The 14,354-nt window shown below is 29.5% G+C and overlaps 1 protein-coding gene and 1 long non-coding RNA gene across 2 annotated transcripts; both read right to left on the reverse strand.

Annotated features, from left to right (window-relative positions):
• Positions 1–1,826: 1,826 nt before the first annotated feature.
• On the reverse strand, positions 1,827–5,178 carry LOC131598736 (uncharacterized). The gene is made up of 3 exons (XR_009282376.1): positions 4,997–5,178; positions 4,309–4,357; positions 1,827–1,986 (listed from the first exon to the last, which is right to left on the reverse strand). It is a non-coding gene; the product is annotated as an uncharacterized LOC131598736 (long non-coding RNA).
• A 1,207-nt stretch (positions 5,179–6,385) lies between these two features.
• On the reverse strand, positions 6,386–13,023 carry LOC131595198 (uncharacterized). Its single transcript, XM_058867491.1, has 4 exons — positions 12,793–13,023; positions 12,461–12,528; positions 6,602–6,722; positions 6,386–6,463 (listed from the first exon to the last, which is right to left on the reverse strand). The coding sequence occupies exons 1-4, from the start codon at positions 13,021–13,023 to the stop codon at positions 6,386–6,388; spliced, it is 498 nt and encodes a 165-aa protein (XP_058723474.1).
• Between the last annotated feature and the right edge of the window lie 1,331 nt (positions 13,024–14,354).

Here is a 14,354-nt window from a genome sequence, read left to right on the forward strand (position 1 = left end):
AAATTATCATAAACTTGTAAAAGCAGCATAAATAATGTACATAACCAGAACCGCATTTCTTTGGATCTCAGAGTTATATTCCAACTCAGTCTGCGGTCCGATGCGGCTGCAAAAGCTACCGCATCCGCAATATTGCGACGGAAATTGCGATTGTGGAGTGCAATTTAAAGCTATGGTCTAATGCAAATTCTAGCATAATTCCTCAGCAGACAATTACACAGACCGAACTACTTGATCAAACTCAAGATTTACCTGCCGAACAAACATATGAACATCAAACATTCCTAATTTTTTTTATATTCTTCATAAATTCTTTTTTCTTTTTTGCAATTATTTTCCAACATGTTATTGACAAATATATTTTTTGATGTGTACATAACAGTTCTTAAAGAATTGCCTCTTTGTGTATACTCACGGCAGTAAGATTGAATGTTGCAAATATGACAACTGATACAATGGGAGAAAATAACACTTTGTAATTCTCATTCATAATAAAAATGGACCAAATGATACAATGGGATCAAATCCTTGCACAAAGTTTTCTAAAATAATGAAATAAGCTAACTATCCAACAATCTACTATAATTAAATAGTAACAGAACTAGACAACTGTTTAAACCGTTTAATGACGATCAATGTGCGAAGTCAATGACGGTTAGCCATAAGGACTATATTTCGAATACAAAAGTGCTATATTTTACCACGAAATACTTCTCCACTGCCTCCATCTCCTAGTCTGTTGTCAACACTTAAGTGTTCTGTTGCCACATCAAGATCATCAAAGATAAAATGTTCAACTCCATAGTTTTGATGGTTGTAAGGAGATGCTAGGAGAGTCTATTTAGGACTCAGCAGAACTATTATTATTGTGGCGCCTATAAATGCATATGGATGTGATAACAAGTGTTGCCAACATAGAAGAAATAACACCTTTAAAAAAGAATAGGAAGAATAAGTAATTATATTGTGTATAAGAAATATCTACATGAAAAAAAATGATGAAATATATAAGAAAATTGAAATTACTACCAAGAGTGAGTTTCGTTTTCCAATTCCATGCTCCTGCATTATTTAGTTATGAAAGCAAATATGTGTTAGCATTGTGATAGTTCAAATATAATTTCGTATTTCAAAATTTAAGAATAATTGTATTTGACAGACCTTTTGATATTATAGATTCCTTTGAGAGACACAATACTGCGTTTTCTACTCTTTTGTATATACATCTCCCTCCATGTTTTATGCAATTATTGCACGTGTCATCTCCCACAATATTCCATCTCACTTCAAATCCTCTCTCTATTACATTCGTTGGAACTATTGAGTTGTTTTTCAAATAACTCCTTTTTCCAGGAAATGTGGTACTATTATTACACTTCATACCAACAAAATCAGCCAATTTGGCACTTGATACTATGTATACAATATGAGTTTCTCCCTTTATAAGACAAGTTCTTTTTTTAAAATAATATTGATTCAAGGGAGAATAGTATGAATCCGGAAAAGGACCACCACACTCATACAATATAGTATATATTTCATTGTTGGAAGTGTAATTGAAGAAATCAAAATTTATATCCACATTAGTATAATGTTTGGGACATTGAGATTTACCACCACCATTAAAATCCCACATATCTTCTCTTGCAATCCTCAAAATTTGAGAGGCTTGATCTATGTGAAGGATGTGAAACTTTTGGAACTTCATTGCTATAATCAAGTTTCCATTTTGACAGTCAACTATAAAATTAGGGTGTCCACAATAGCTAGGTTGGGTGTTATAGTTCCAAAAATGATAGCTTATATTAATGAAATTACCACAGCTAAAAGGTGCACAAGATGTATATATTTCATCTGCGATAACGTGAAATCGGCTTAAGAAGAGTGGGAGAAATATAAAAGTGTTAATGATTAAAGAAAAAGGTAATAGTTGAGAATGATATTTTTCCATTGTAACTTTGGTAATTAGAACGTGCAGCAAACAACCTGAAATTGAACTACATTTGTTAATGTACTGCAAGAAATATGATGATTTAAGTTACTCAAATATTGAAAAGTATACTTTTATAATTATAAAAAAATACACTTAAAGTATTCATCCAAGAGATTTACATAGTTTAAAATGAAACGTTCTCTTTCTCTAATCGACAAGTTCGTAAAGTTTATTTTTAAATCTTATATACATGAATGTCAATTGCTATGAATTGTTTTTTATATTGAGATTATCATTCTAAAACGAATGAAAACTCTAACATCCACAAACAAGAGTTTAATAGCCTAATTTTTAAAAAATGAGATTTGTTAGGAATTTACAAACAAAAGGTATTTTTTTTAGATTTATTATGTAGAGGTTAATAATCATTCATAATCTCTTTTAATCTACACAAAATTTGATTATCGAACTTTTGTTTCTATCTACCCAATGTAAACATCAATATAACATATCATTCAATGTTAGGTATTTATACTAATATTTAGTAATGTATCTCCTAAAAAAAGATAAAAAATATTCAACAGTTGGTTTTTAAATTACTTGTGATACCATTGTGTCTTTGTATGTCTAAAACACTTTTATTTAATAATTCAAAGCTTGTTATTAAATTGGGGCCAGAGCTATAATTAAAAATTAAAAATTTCAAATCACTATGACAAAAGTGGATTGTGTCATGTAACGTTTGAAAGATAACTTATCAAAAAGAGTGAGACAATTGGAAAAAAATTGAGAAAGAAGAAAAGGTAAGTTATAGGTATTGCATTGGTCTCAAAAAATAGTTTGCGGTGTTTTCTAGTATATTGAGAGGGGAGTTTGAACAGATTTCTTCTATTTTTTTGTTGCCAATCTTATGCCTAGTTAGTTGTTTATTTATAGACTAATGAATTTTCCAAAGTTTGTTTTTGAACCAATTTAAAATATAAAACCGGTTTGTAATTATAAATCAGAGACGGATCTACTTTATGGTAAATGGGAGCAGCTGACCCCACTGCGTCAATTTGTTTTTAACTAATAAATGAATGTTTTTGCAATTTGACCCCACTTGAAAGGGTTGATTTGTCCCCACACATGCCATTAATAATGTTTTTAACTAATGAAGTTTTTAACAACTAATATTGCATTTTTAACAAATTGGTTATTAACTAATAAATGTTGACATGTTATACAGACAAAATAATTAACTTGTCCTGATTAATTTTGTAGTGCTCCAAATAAACATAAAACGAATTTCTTTACACATTACTCTCTCAAATAAAAAAAAATTTAAAAAAATTCTACTCCCTTCTCTTTTTTTCTTTATTTTTGTTTTGAAAAGAATCATGGATAGAGTGATTTATTAACAATAAAAATTTAATTAATTTAATTCGATTTTATTTATTCAATTTTTTTTGATTTATTTGGCTCTACAATCAACTCGGAAACTATATCATTGATATCCATTTTAGTAAAACAAATAATATAAATGAATTGTTAATATTTTTAGAAAAATTAGTTGGAGTTGAAAAATATATAATCTATCAATTGGTGTATTCAATTTTAAAGTCAGTAATGTTTACATGCCTCTGGAAAAAATTTATAACCATGAATTTTATGAAAAAAAATAGCGTTCACCCATAAATAATTGTCACAAACATAAAAATAAATATATATTTAATAGCATTTGGGAGAAAATAATCTTAAAATATTTTTTAGATGTTAAAAATGTTTTTTAGATGTTAAAAGTGTCTTAGATATTATCTTTAAAACTTAGGCAAATAAAATTTAACTTCTCCATAAAATATGTTGTTTTATAAAAATATTTTTCAATTCTATAATACGAAACTTCTACATCAACTTTTAGTAAACATTATTTACAATACTCAATTTATAAAATTGACATTTTATTTATAAAATTCTTTGATATCCTAACATACTTCAATTTTTAGTATACATTATTTACAATACTCAACAATAATTTATAAACCGAATTGCATTGAAGAAAAAAATACTAAAACTATTTAAATGGTTAATAAACCGAACTATATATTATAAATAATTCAGTTAATTAAATTTAAATTTATAAACCGATTTTAACTTATTTAAATTTTTTACCCTTTTATATGCAGTCAATTATAACTTTCCAAATTGCAAGTCTTTAGTTTTAATCATATAAAAATTGGGACATAGTGGTTCATAGTTTTAATCAATCTTGGATATATCATGGTTTGGCTTATGAACAAAATAAGAAATAAAAATAAAATTTAATAAACCTAGCAAACCTAAATTATAAAAATCTAAACAAAAATCAAATAAAAAAATTTCGAAAAAAAACACACCTTTTCTCTAATCTACTCCTTCTCCTTCTTCTCCTTCTCCTTCTTCTCCCTTCAAAATCCAAAAAAAAAAAACAGAAATTAACATTATATAAATACGACTATAAATCAGAGTTCTAAATAAATACAGATGCAATTTACCTTATGATTCAAAAGAGCAAGTTTGAAAATGGATATAAAAATGAGCAAGTTTGAAAATGGCTTTGAACAAAAGAGCAAGGTGTTTGGAAGAGAAAGCAGAAAATGGGTTTTCTGTAAAATTTGTAAAGGTAAAGGGTATGGGAGAGAGAAGGGTAGAGCGTGTAGTTATAACACCTTTAGACTAATGAATTTTCCAAAGTTTATTTGTACTTATAACACCTTTAGACTAATGAATTTTCCAAAGTTTATTTTTGAACCAATTTAAAATATAAAACCGGTTTGTAATTATAAATTGGTTTAAAATTAGTTTATATAAACCGGAAAAAGAACAAGCCTTTGATGTGTGTGAGGTATAAAACTTCCGGTTTCAGTCTCAGGTTTTTCAAAGTTTCAAAGTAAAATATGCACAGAACAAAGAACAAATAAAAGCGTAAACATTATTGTATAAAGAAACCTCTTATCATTCATGAACAACCATAACTCAATTAAAATACTAAAATACCAAGAGACAAACACAACAAATAATTAATGGAAAGCAAAGAAAAGTTACCCAGAATGAAACTTCGCGGAAGACCGGTGAGAAGGGTACCGACGGCTGGTGACTTATCCGGCGAGGTGTTCGTGAATATTTGATGAAAAAGTGAAACTTGGCAGGGGTGTTGTATTGATGAACACTGTTGATGTTGTTGTTTTAAGTATGAGGTGAGTGTATGGTTTGTAGGGGTGATGATGAAAAAGTGATGATGAAAACTTGGGAGGTTTGTATTAGGGGTGGACATCGGTTCGGGCCGGTTCGGGTTCGGGCCCAAACCCCCAAACCGGTCTAACCCACGGGTGATGCTTATAGGCCCAATTCCCGACCGTTTCATATTTCGGTTATTTCGGGTTCGGATGGAGTCGGTTCGGTTACATATATCGGTTTTTTTCGGATATAGCAATTAATTGGGCCGGTTTAAAATTCAAGCCCAGGTCTTAAAAACAGCTTAATATCTTTTTTTTTTTTGAATTTGGTCGTTTTGGTATAAAGCCCAGATCAACATCAACCATCATTAATTTAAATTTAATAATGGAATGATAAGTTTGAATGTTTTTTAATTTAAAATTTAGTTAAATAATTGGCTTATTTTATTATTATTAAAATTATTTGGACTTATTTAATCATTTAATATTGAATTACTTGAATTCATTTAAATCATTTAATAGAGTTATTTTAATTTAGTTGCATCCAATCAATTACTTTAATTTAATCCATAACCAATAAAATCCAAATATATTATGCTGCATCCAAATTGATTAAGGTTTAAAATCAGATAAATCATGTTGTCCCAATATGTGTTATCTGTCATAAAGCCAAAATTAATGAGATTCTCTCCATTTTGAAATCCTGCTTCTTCCTCCAATACGTGTTATCTGAAGTAAAGCCAAAATTAATGAGATTATAAATATAGAAAAAATAGCATGAATTCAAAGAGAAAAAATAAATATTTATATCTCTAGTTTCATTATAACAATTTTGAAAAAAATAGCATGTATAAAAGAGATTTTCTAATAAGCTCACAGATTTATAATAAGAAATTAAATAAAAGAGATTTTCTATCTATAATAAAAAATTAAATAAAAGACTTTCAATTTTGCCTGGTTAATATCTCAGCCTATAGTCAAATATAAGTATTTACCTTGGCTAAAAGTTAATAGGTCATCGATAACAGGTGTATCTTCATCAATGATAGGTGAATTGATTCCTGTAATAAGATTAAGTTATCAGTAACATCGAAAATAATCTAAAAAAGAAATTATGAGAAACAAAGTAACATTGTAAAAACAATCTCCAAAAGTTATCATGAGAAACAAAATAATGTTTCCTACCGTGATCAAATGCTTGCTTTATACATGGATTCTGGACTGTGTTTCAACATATGAAAATAAAAACCCAACAAAACTATGCTTTCTGTAACATAGAGTTAGATCTCTCAGATTCCTCAATCTCTTTCAACATTCCAACATCAGTTAACATTACCTGTAATTTTAACAAACATCAGATCAGTTACAATGAAGGTTACTGAACTGATTACCAACACCAAGTCACCAGCAACACATTGGCAGATACAAAATTTTCACAATCAAAATGTACAACATAGATCAAAGACTAGTTTACATGGCCATGAGAATCCATGAGTATGTTTTCAGGTTTAAGATCCCAATGTACAATGCCTTTGCTGTGAAGATATGAAACAGTAGATACAATCTGAGTAGTGTAAATCCTTACCTCATCCTCACTGCCAAACTCACAAAAACACAAACACCAACAAAACCAAATCCTTATATCAAAATCATAAACTTAAAAAACCATGTTGGAGTATTCAACTTCATAAATACAATGAACAATAATAACATACCTAAAAATTCTTAATGTAACAAGAGTATTTCATCAGTAACACATAATCTACAACAGATATTATCAGTATATCATCTGTATCAAGAGTAAATCATCAAAATCAAACATAGCTTAACCAAATAATCCCTGCTTCAGATGTGCTTCAAATAACCTTCTGATTTGCTTCACATACCTTCAGATGTGCTTCAAATAACCTTCAGATCCGCTTCACATACCTTCAGATCCGCTTCACATACCTTCAGATCTGCTTCAAAATCCCTGCTTCACATACCTTACAGTCAGGGAAAAAAACACAAGAAAATTTAGAAACATATTTTACATTGATAAAAGATAAAAACAAATGTTACAAAAACAAAGAAAGCCATAACATGATATATCTATGAGATTAAGAAATTACATTATAACATTTCTTTTGGGTAAACTCCATGAGTACATTCATGCCTTAGAAGTTGGTCATATCTGCAAGAAGGAAAAAGACGTACACAAAACTACTTAGCTTTATGAATCCAGTAGACTTTAAACACACAAAAGAGCAGAAATCACAGAAAAAATCTAACCTTTTGAATATTTGAGATAACATTAGAAATCATTGGTGAAAAAAAGATATAGAGGAGTGAAGTCGAAAAATTAACCGACGATGAAATATGTGGATTACATAACACCAAAACAGAAATACAGTGAAGAAGATCTGGACTAGGAAACGTGCAAATGGAGTGCGGCGCAGAAGACTGAAATTTAGGGTTTAGCAAAGATCACAAGGTTAAGTAGAAAAGTTGAACATGGGCTTAAACTGGGTTGGAATAAGGTTAGAGTAGAAGGCCCATAAAAGCATCATTGGATTCGGTCGGATTCGGATTCCGACGGGCCCACGAATGCCATCCGTTTCCGACCTAAGTAAACCATCCCAACCCTTTTTAACCATCCGATGACCCGACGACCCGAACCGAACCGACCCAATAGCTAAAAAAAGACACGGGCCGGACCGGGTTCGGTCGGTTGAAGCTTTCTTGTCCACCCCTAGTTTGTATGGTTTTAAAGAAAAAGTGATGATACAATAAAAGCAGGACCGGTGAGAAATCCAAAACCAGATCAATTTGTTGATATCTGTCTTGTTACTCTCGTAAAGTCGAAAAGTTGATGTATTACAACTTATAATGTTTAAGAAAGTACGATTAGGTTGCCGAGGAAAGTGACAGAAGTACATGTCACGGGTATCAAGGAAAAAGCTAAATGTAGTAGAGTAATATAAGCCTATTACGTTCAAGCACGTGTAGTTAAAAGATAAGATTTATACCTGCAAATACAGCTATACAATATTGTCACATCTAGTATGTACTAAGAAAATGCAGGCCTAGTATGTACTAAGAAAATGCAGTCAATAACATCCAGTATGTAATAAGGGAGTAGAATCTGCTACCTTTTAGTCACTGCAAAGTATTATATAAAAAATTAGCCGTATACAAATGCAAGGAAAAATGTTGTTGTTATAGAGATGACCCTAGTAACTATAGCTCCAAGATGTAAAGTAGAATCCAAAATTGGATGTTAACAAAAGTAGCAGTTATTTTTTACTTAATTCTTGGTTGTATATCATATGGTTAATACAAATCCCTCATAAAGTAAAACAAAAATAAAGAAGAAAGAAACTTATATCTTAACATGGTATACATACACATGGTAAGCTATACTACTTGTCACTTATCTCATATTAAGCTTTTGTTATATATTTTGTCTTCAATTTGAAATTAGCTTAACAGATAAAATAACTAAGGAGAATACAAATATCTGCAGTAAATAAGCTTTGTAAGAACTGTCATAAGAAATTCTATAAATTACACTTTGTTATAATCTAATATCTAACTTTAGTAATAAAAATATATTAACTATGAATATTCAAATATTGTTCAAAGGACACAAATCACTTTAAAAAAAATTCTATTTCCTAAATATTAGATTTTAAACTAATATCTTGAAAAGGCTATTGACATACTATTTAAATTCTGAAAAATATCAATATTGCAAATATTATGAAAGAATAAAAAATAAATTATTATGGAGATTTTACTAATAGTTTGTGGTGTGATAATGCACTACCTTTAAGTGGGAACCATCTAGCATCAAGATGAAACAGCATCTCTTAACATAACAACACCTTTAAGTGCCTTTATTCTTGTGAAATTTCTATTTCTCGTGACAGCTTGTGATGTACTATAAGAAATATGCATTCATTCACATTCACATGTTATTTTCTATGAAAGCATCTAGGTAATCAACTGCTGCACATGTGGTGTCAATCACAAAGAATGATTTTGAAGCTTTAAATTATTATGGTCTGTTTGCCACTGGTTGGTTTGAATTCTTGTTATGTCTGTTACTTTCATATGATTTATTATTCAGTCTTGTGCTTCTTGTCCAATCAATGTGTTGTTTTATCTAATCTAAATTCAAAAGATTTTTGCGGGTTAGAGGGTCTAATTCTTAGTAATTACTTCATGCATTATGTATTAGTATGATTTTAGATTTTAGATTTGATTTGTTTGTGGCTAGTTGGGAATTTCTTATCTTATTTTTAGTGTGTTTGGCTAATTTTGTCAAAGTTGTATACTATTTGTGTCCGAAAATTTTATTTTTTATTATTTTTTACTAATTTTATTATAATTTCTTTCTAAAATTAATAAACTAAGTTTGATTCCAATAATTTTTTTCTTTCATATTTTGAATATTTTGCGGGGTTAAAAACCCATTAAACAACCTCTTAGTTTAGTCAGCAAAATACCTGCGGTCGTTATAAATCATCGTATATAAATTGTGGAAATCTCCGTATGTATCTATCGAAATCAAAAATTTGGGTAAAACTTTCTTACCTTGGAAACAATAAATAATTATAATAGTATTTGCTAATACTATTTCACTTTTAATTGTATTATAAATATATTTTAAATATAATATATATATTATTTATAATTTAATATAATATATTAATGAAAACTCAAAAAAATTATTTTAACTTTATTTATCAAATAAAAAAATATCAACTTTAATTGAAAAAGAAAAAGAAAGATTTATGTCTTAAAATAAGCCATTTATGTAGTTATAATATTAAAAGCATTTTACTATTTTTTTCTCATTAACAATAAACAAAATTTAAAAGTTTATTATTATTATTATAATAATTATTATTATAAAATATAACGATTATACTAAATATTAATTTTATATCATAATAAATTTTTATTAATATTTAACTTTTAATTCTTTAAATAAAACACTAATAATAACTTCTTCTTAATAATAATATAACTGACAATTAAATATAATTTAATTTTTTACATTATGATTTAATAGATATTGCTTATATTATAACTGAAGTGCTTAATTACTTTTAAAAAAGAATTTAAAAAGTTAAATTGGAATTTACTATTTGTGAAAAAAAATTTATACCATCAGGAGCTAAAATTGTTTGTGAACGACGACAAGGTGTTGAATAGAAAAGACTAAATGTTGTGGTGCGATTCATGTTAATTAAGGACTGTGTTGCCTCTAGAGGTATCTCTGCCTCTGATATTTTTCTATGCAGGGTAAAAAATGATATCAAAACAACTTTTTGGTTCAGCAGATGGTTAGAAAATCAAGCTTTATCCGAGGCTTTTCCGGAGCTATACGCGAAGGCAATTACTCCCTTTATGTCTGTTGTCGAAGTTGGCCATTGGGAGGATACAATTTGGTATTGGGATATTTATGGTTGGTTCTCTGACACTGAAGAAGACGACGATTTTTTGATTTAGACAATGATAGACTTGTTGTCTCTGTTCCAGCCGGTTTAGCATGCAGAAGATGAATTTGTCTAGGCGGAAAACATTGAAGAAGGATTCGCGGTTAAAGAACGTGCTTGTGTGATTAGGAATCGAGAGGCTGATCTCACAGTGGGATTACATGATAGAAAGAAGCTGAATTTCATGTGGAAACTCAAAAGTAAAAACTTTCGCATGGATATTGATTTTGGAGAGGCTTCCAATGAGAGATAAACTTAGAAGGAGGAGGATTTTGGAAGACTATATGGATTGTTATTGTTTCTTTTGCTTTCAAGAAGAGGAGAACGTTAATCACTTATTCGAATTTTGTCCCACTACTAGGAAGATTTAGGAGAGAGTTGGGGTTTGGCTTGGTGACTCGTGTAGGCTATCTTATACAGATGTGTCGTCTTTTATTGTTGGGCCCAAGAAAATTAAGGTAGTAGAGGAAAGATTAACTATAGGAGTGATATGGTTAGTGGCTGTATGGAGTATTTGGATAACGAGAAATGCGATCCTTTTTAAAGGAAGCATTTTCAACTTTGACGAATGCTATAGCGCTATCATATTAGCTTCTTGGAAATGGTTTCATTCAGTTAATGATTCTTCTATTTCCTGTAATTTTCATTTTTTGAACATTTTACCCCTCTCGTGTATAAAGAAGTAGTTATGTCGTGTGTAGCCCTTTTGTGATTAATACCATTACTTATTGAAAAAAATTTAAAAAAAAGCTGAATTCTAACAAAAATGTGTAAAAAAAAAGATGAATTCTAATAAATATCTAACATTTATTATATTCTAACTTGTTTATTTACACTAATTTATTTATTTTTAAGTATATCGGTAAGCTCCACATTTAGATTTACTTAATTATTTTTTAATTGTAATTAATTAAAATATAATATCTAAAAAATATATGATTGTATGTTAAAAAAAATTTAATATATATATATATATATATATATATATATATATATATAAAGAGAAAAAGAGATATACACTGACAGTGTAAAAAATTTTACACTGTCAACCAATCACAACCATGTATTTAATTAAAACACAATTTTAATTAAAATAAATTAATATGATATGACAAATATAAGGATTTTGATTGGATATATGTATAAAATTATATGTGTAAAATTTATTTACACTGTCAACACTACCTTTAAACTCTATAATAAATCATTAAAAAATATTTTTTTTGCAACCCTAACTTGGATCCTGACACCGCCCCTAGCAAGAGGTGCATACACGACACCGACTATCATAGTTACAGTTTCACCTATTACTTGTTGAAAAAAAAAGACACACGTCTTTATGCATGAATATAACTTCACATTTTCAAAATAATTTGACGATTAATTTGTTATTATATAATTAATTGGATTACAGCGGTTTGATTCCAATATATATATATATATATATATATATATATATATATATATATATATATATATATATATATATATATTAATTAATTTATAAGTAAAATGAAATTAAACCGGAGTATAAGGGGTACTCCAACCGATTACAAGACGGGAATGCTTCTACTACTCAAAACAAATGAGTGGTAGAATATTCCATACATGAAAATTACAATTAGCCGCTAATTTATAACTAGAATAAAACCATTTCGAAAAATTAAAAACTACCTCAGATATACATTCGGTAAAGCTAAACGATTTATTCTTAAAAACGATTCCACTAAATGTATAATGGTAATCAATGTAACGGTAACAAACCGATTTCCCTATAAAAGTGGAACTAATTACAAATGAGTAATACTCCCCCACAGGCTAAACTATGGATGGAGAAAAGTCCCAACTTGCTAAGGAAAGAAGAAAAAGCAGGAGCATCCGGTGGTTTTGAATTTCCAAGAGACAAGAGATTTGCCTAAAAATACAGCAAAACTTGTGGTTAAACGTCGTGTGGTTGGGCATGTGGCCTAGTCAATATCTGCAAAACTAGAAAGCACTAAATCAACGGTAGCAGAATAAAACAATCCTTAAAATGGTTTTTAGTGGGATTATAAACAAATTGGCTTAATTGTTGAATGACAAATGAAATATCAGGACTGGTGGTGGTTAAATAAATTAATTGGCATATTAATCTTCTATATTGTGAATCAGGTTGAGGCACTTCATCAACTCCAATTACAGAATCAAAAACAACTTCTAGGACATCAAGCTTTTCATTAAAAGTTTGAAGTTGAACTTCATCCATGTTAAAGTCCTTTTTCTCATTCGAAGCATCGTCTTGCTGCTTTCCATGTACAACCACAATAGGCCTCTCCTTTCTACCTTTATCCTTTCTATTTAGTAATTTCGAAAAGTGTTTACCTTCTGGAAAATCATTGAGTAGCTTCACAGAACAGCCGATCAAGTTCATGATAATCTAGAGCATTACACGATTTTAATATATTACTGTAATTCTCAAGAGTTTTTGTCTGGTTACAATCTGGAGCACAAAATTAGAGATACAAAAGAAGAACAAAGATGTGTGCTGCAGAGACATATGAGAAAACTCTTTAATAGCTTACTCCTATTTCACGAAATTCTGTCAAAGTTTTTCTGAGGCTTTAGTTTGAAACAGTGTATAAGTATTGCTTGTCAGAATGTTACTACCAGTAGATATGTCGTTCATTAGTCAATACCAATGCCTCGTATGCATAAAGCAGTTTTCATTATTATTCATGTCAAAAACCATGTAAGATAATGCTAGTTTAGTAGATTAAAAAAATTTTTCCATACAAGTTCTCTTACTAAGCTGGAAACCAAACACGATAGTTTCTCAAAAACATGCTAATTAAATCAAACATATAACCCACTTTTCTTTGCTCCTAAAAACAAGTAAAATTATCATAAACTTGTAAAAGCAGCATAAATAATGTACATAACCAGAACCGCATTTCTTTGGATCTCAGAGTTATATTCCAACTCAGTCTGCGGTCCGATGCGGCTGCAAAAGCTACCGCATCCGCAATATTGCGACGGAAATTGCGATTGTGGAGTGCAATTTAAAGCTATGGTCTAATGCAAATTCTAGCATAATTCCTCAGCAGACAATTACACAGACCGAACTACTTGATCAAACTCAAGATTTACCTGCCGAACAAACATATGAACATCAAACATTCCTAATTTTTTTTATATTCTTCATAAATTCTTTTTTCTTTTTTGCAATTATTTTCCAACATGTTATTGACAAATATATTTTTTGATGTGTACATAACAGTTCTTAAAGAATTGCCTCTTTGTGTATACTCACGGCAGTAAGATTGAATGTTGCAAATATGACAACTGATACAATGGGAGAAAATAACACTTTGTAATTCTCATTCATAATAAAAATGGACCAAATGATACAATGGGATCAAATCCTTGCACAAAGTTTTCTAAAATAATGAAATAAGCTAACTATCCAACAATCTACTATAATTAAATAGTAACAGAACTAGACAACTGTTTAAACCGTTTAATGACGATCAATGTGCGAAGTCAATGACGGTTAGCCATAAGGACTATATTTCGAATACAAAAGTGCTATATTTTACCACGAAATACTTCTCCACTGCCTCCATCTCCTAGTCTGTTGTCAACACTTAAGTGTTCTGTTGCCACATCAAGATCATCAAAGATAAAATGTTCAACTCCATAGTTTTGATGGTTGTAAGGAGATGCTAGGAGAGTCTATTTAGGACTCAGCAGAACTATTATTAT

The sequence above is a fragment of the Vicia villosa genome, linkage group LG4 (assembly GCF_029867415.1).
Source record: "Vicia villosa cultivar HV-30 ecotype Madison, WI linkage group LG4, Vvil1.0, whole genome shotgun sequence".
NCBI lineage: Eukaryota > Viridiplantae > Streptophyta > Magnoliopsida > Fabales > Fabaceae > Vicia > Vicia villosa.

What these genes read in the sequence shown, in the direction of transcription:
- LOC131595198 (XM_058867491.1), bottom strand. Translation starts at nt 13,023, where the DNA reads ATGAACTTGATCGGCTGTTCTGTGAAGCTACTCAATGATTTTCCAGAA. An exon ending in TAGAAGTTGTTTTTGATTCT is followed by an intron (nt 12,529 to 12,792) that starts GTAATTGGAGTT and finishes CTGTATTTTTAG; the next exon opens with GCAAATCTCTTGTCTCTTGG. An exon ending in TCATGGATTCTCATGGCCAT is followed by an intron (nt 6,464 to 6,601) that starts GTAAACTAGTCT and finishes TTAAAATTACAG; the next exon opens with GTAATGTTAACTGATGTTGG.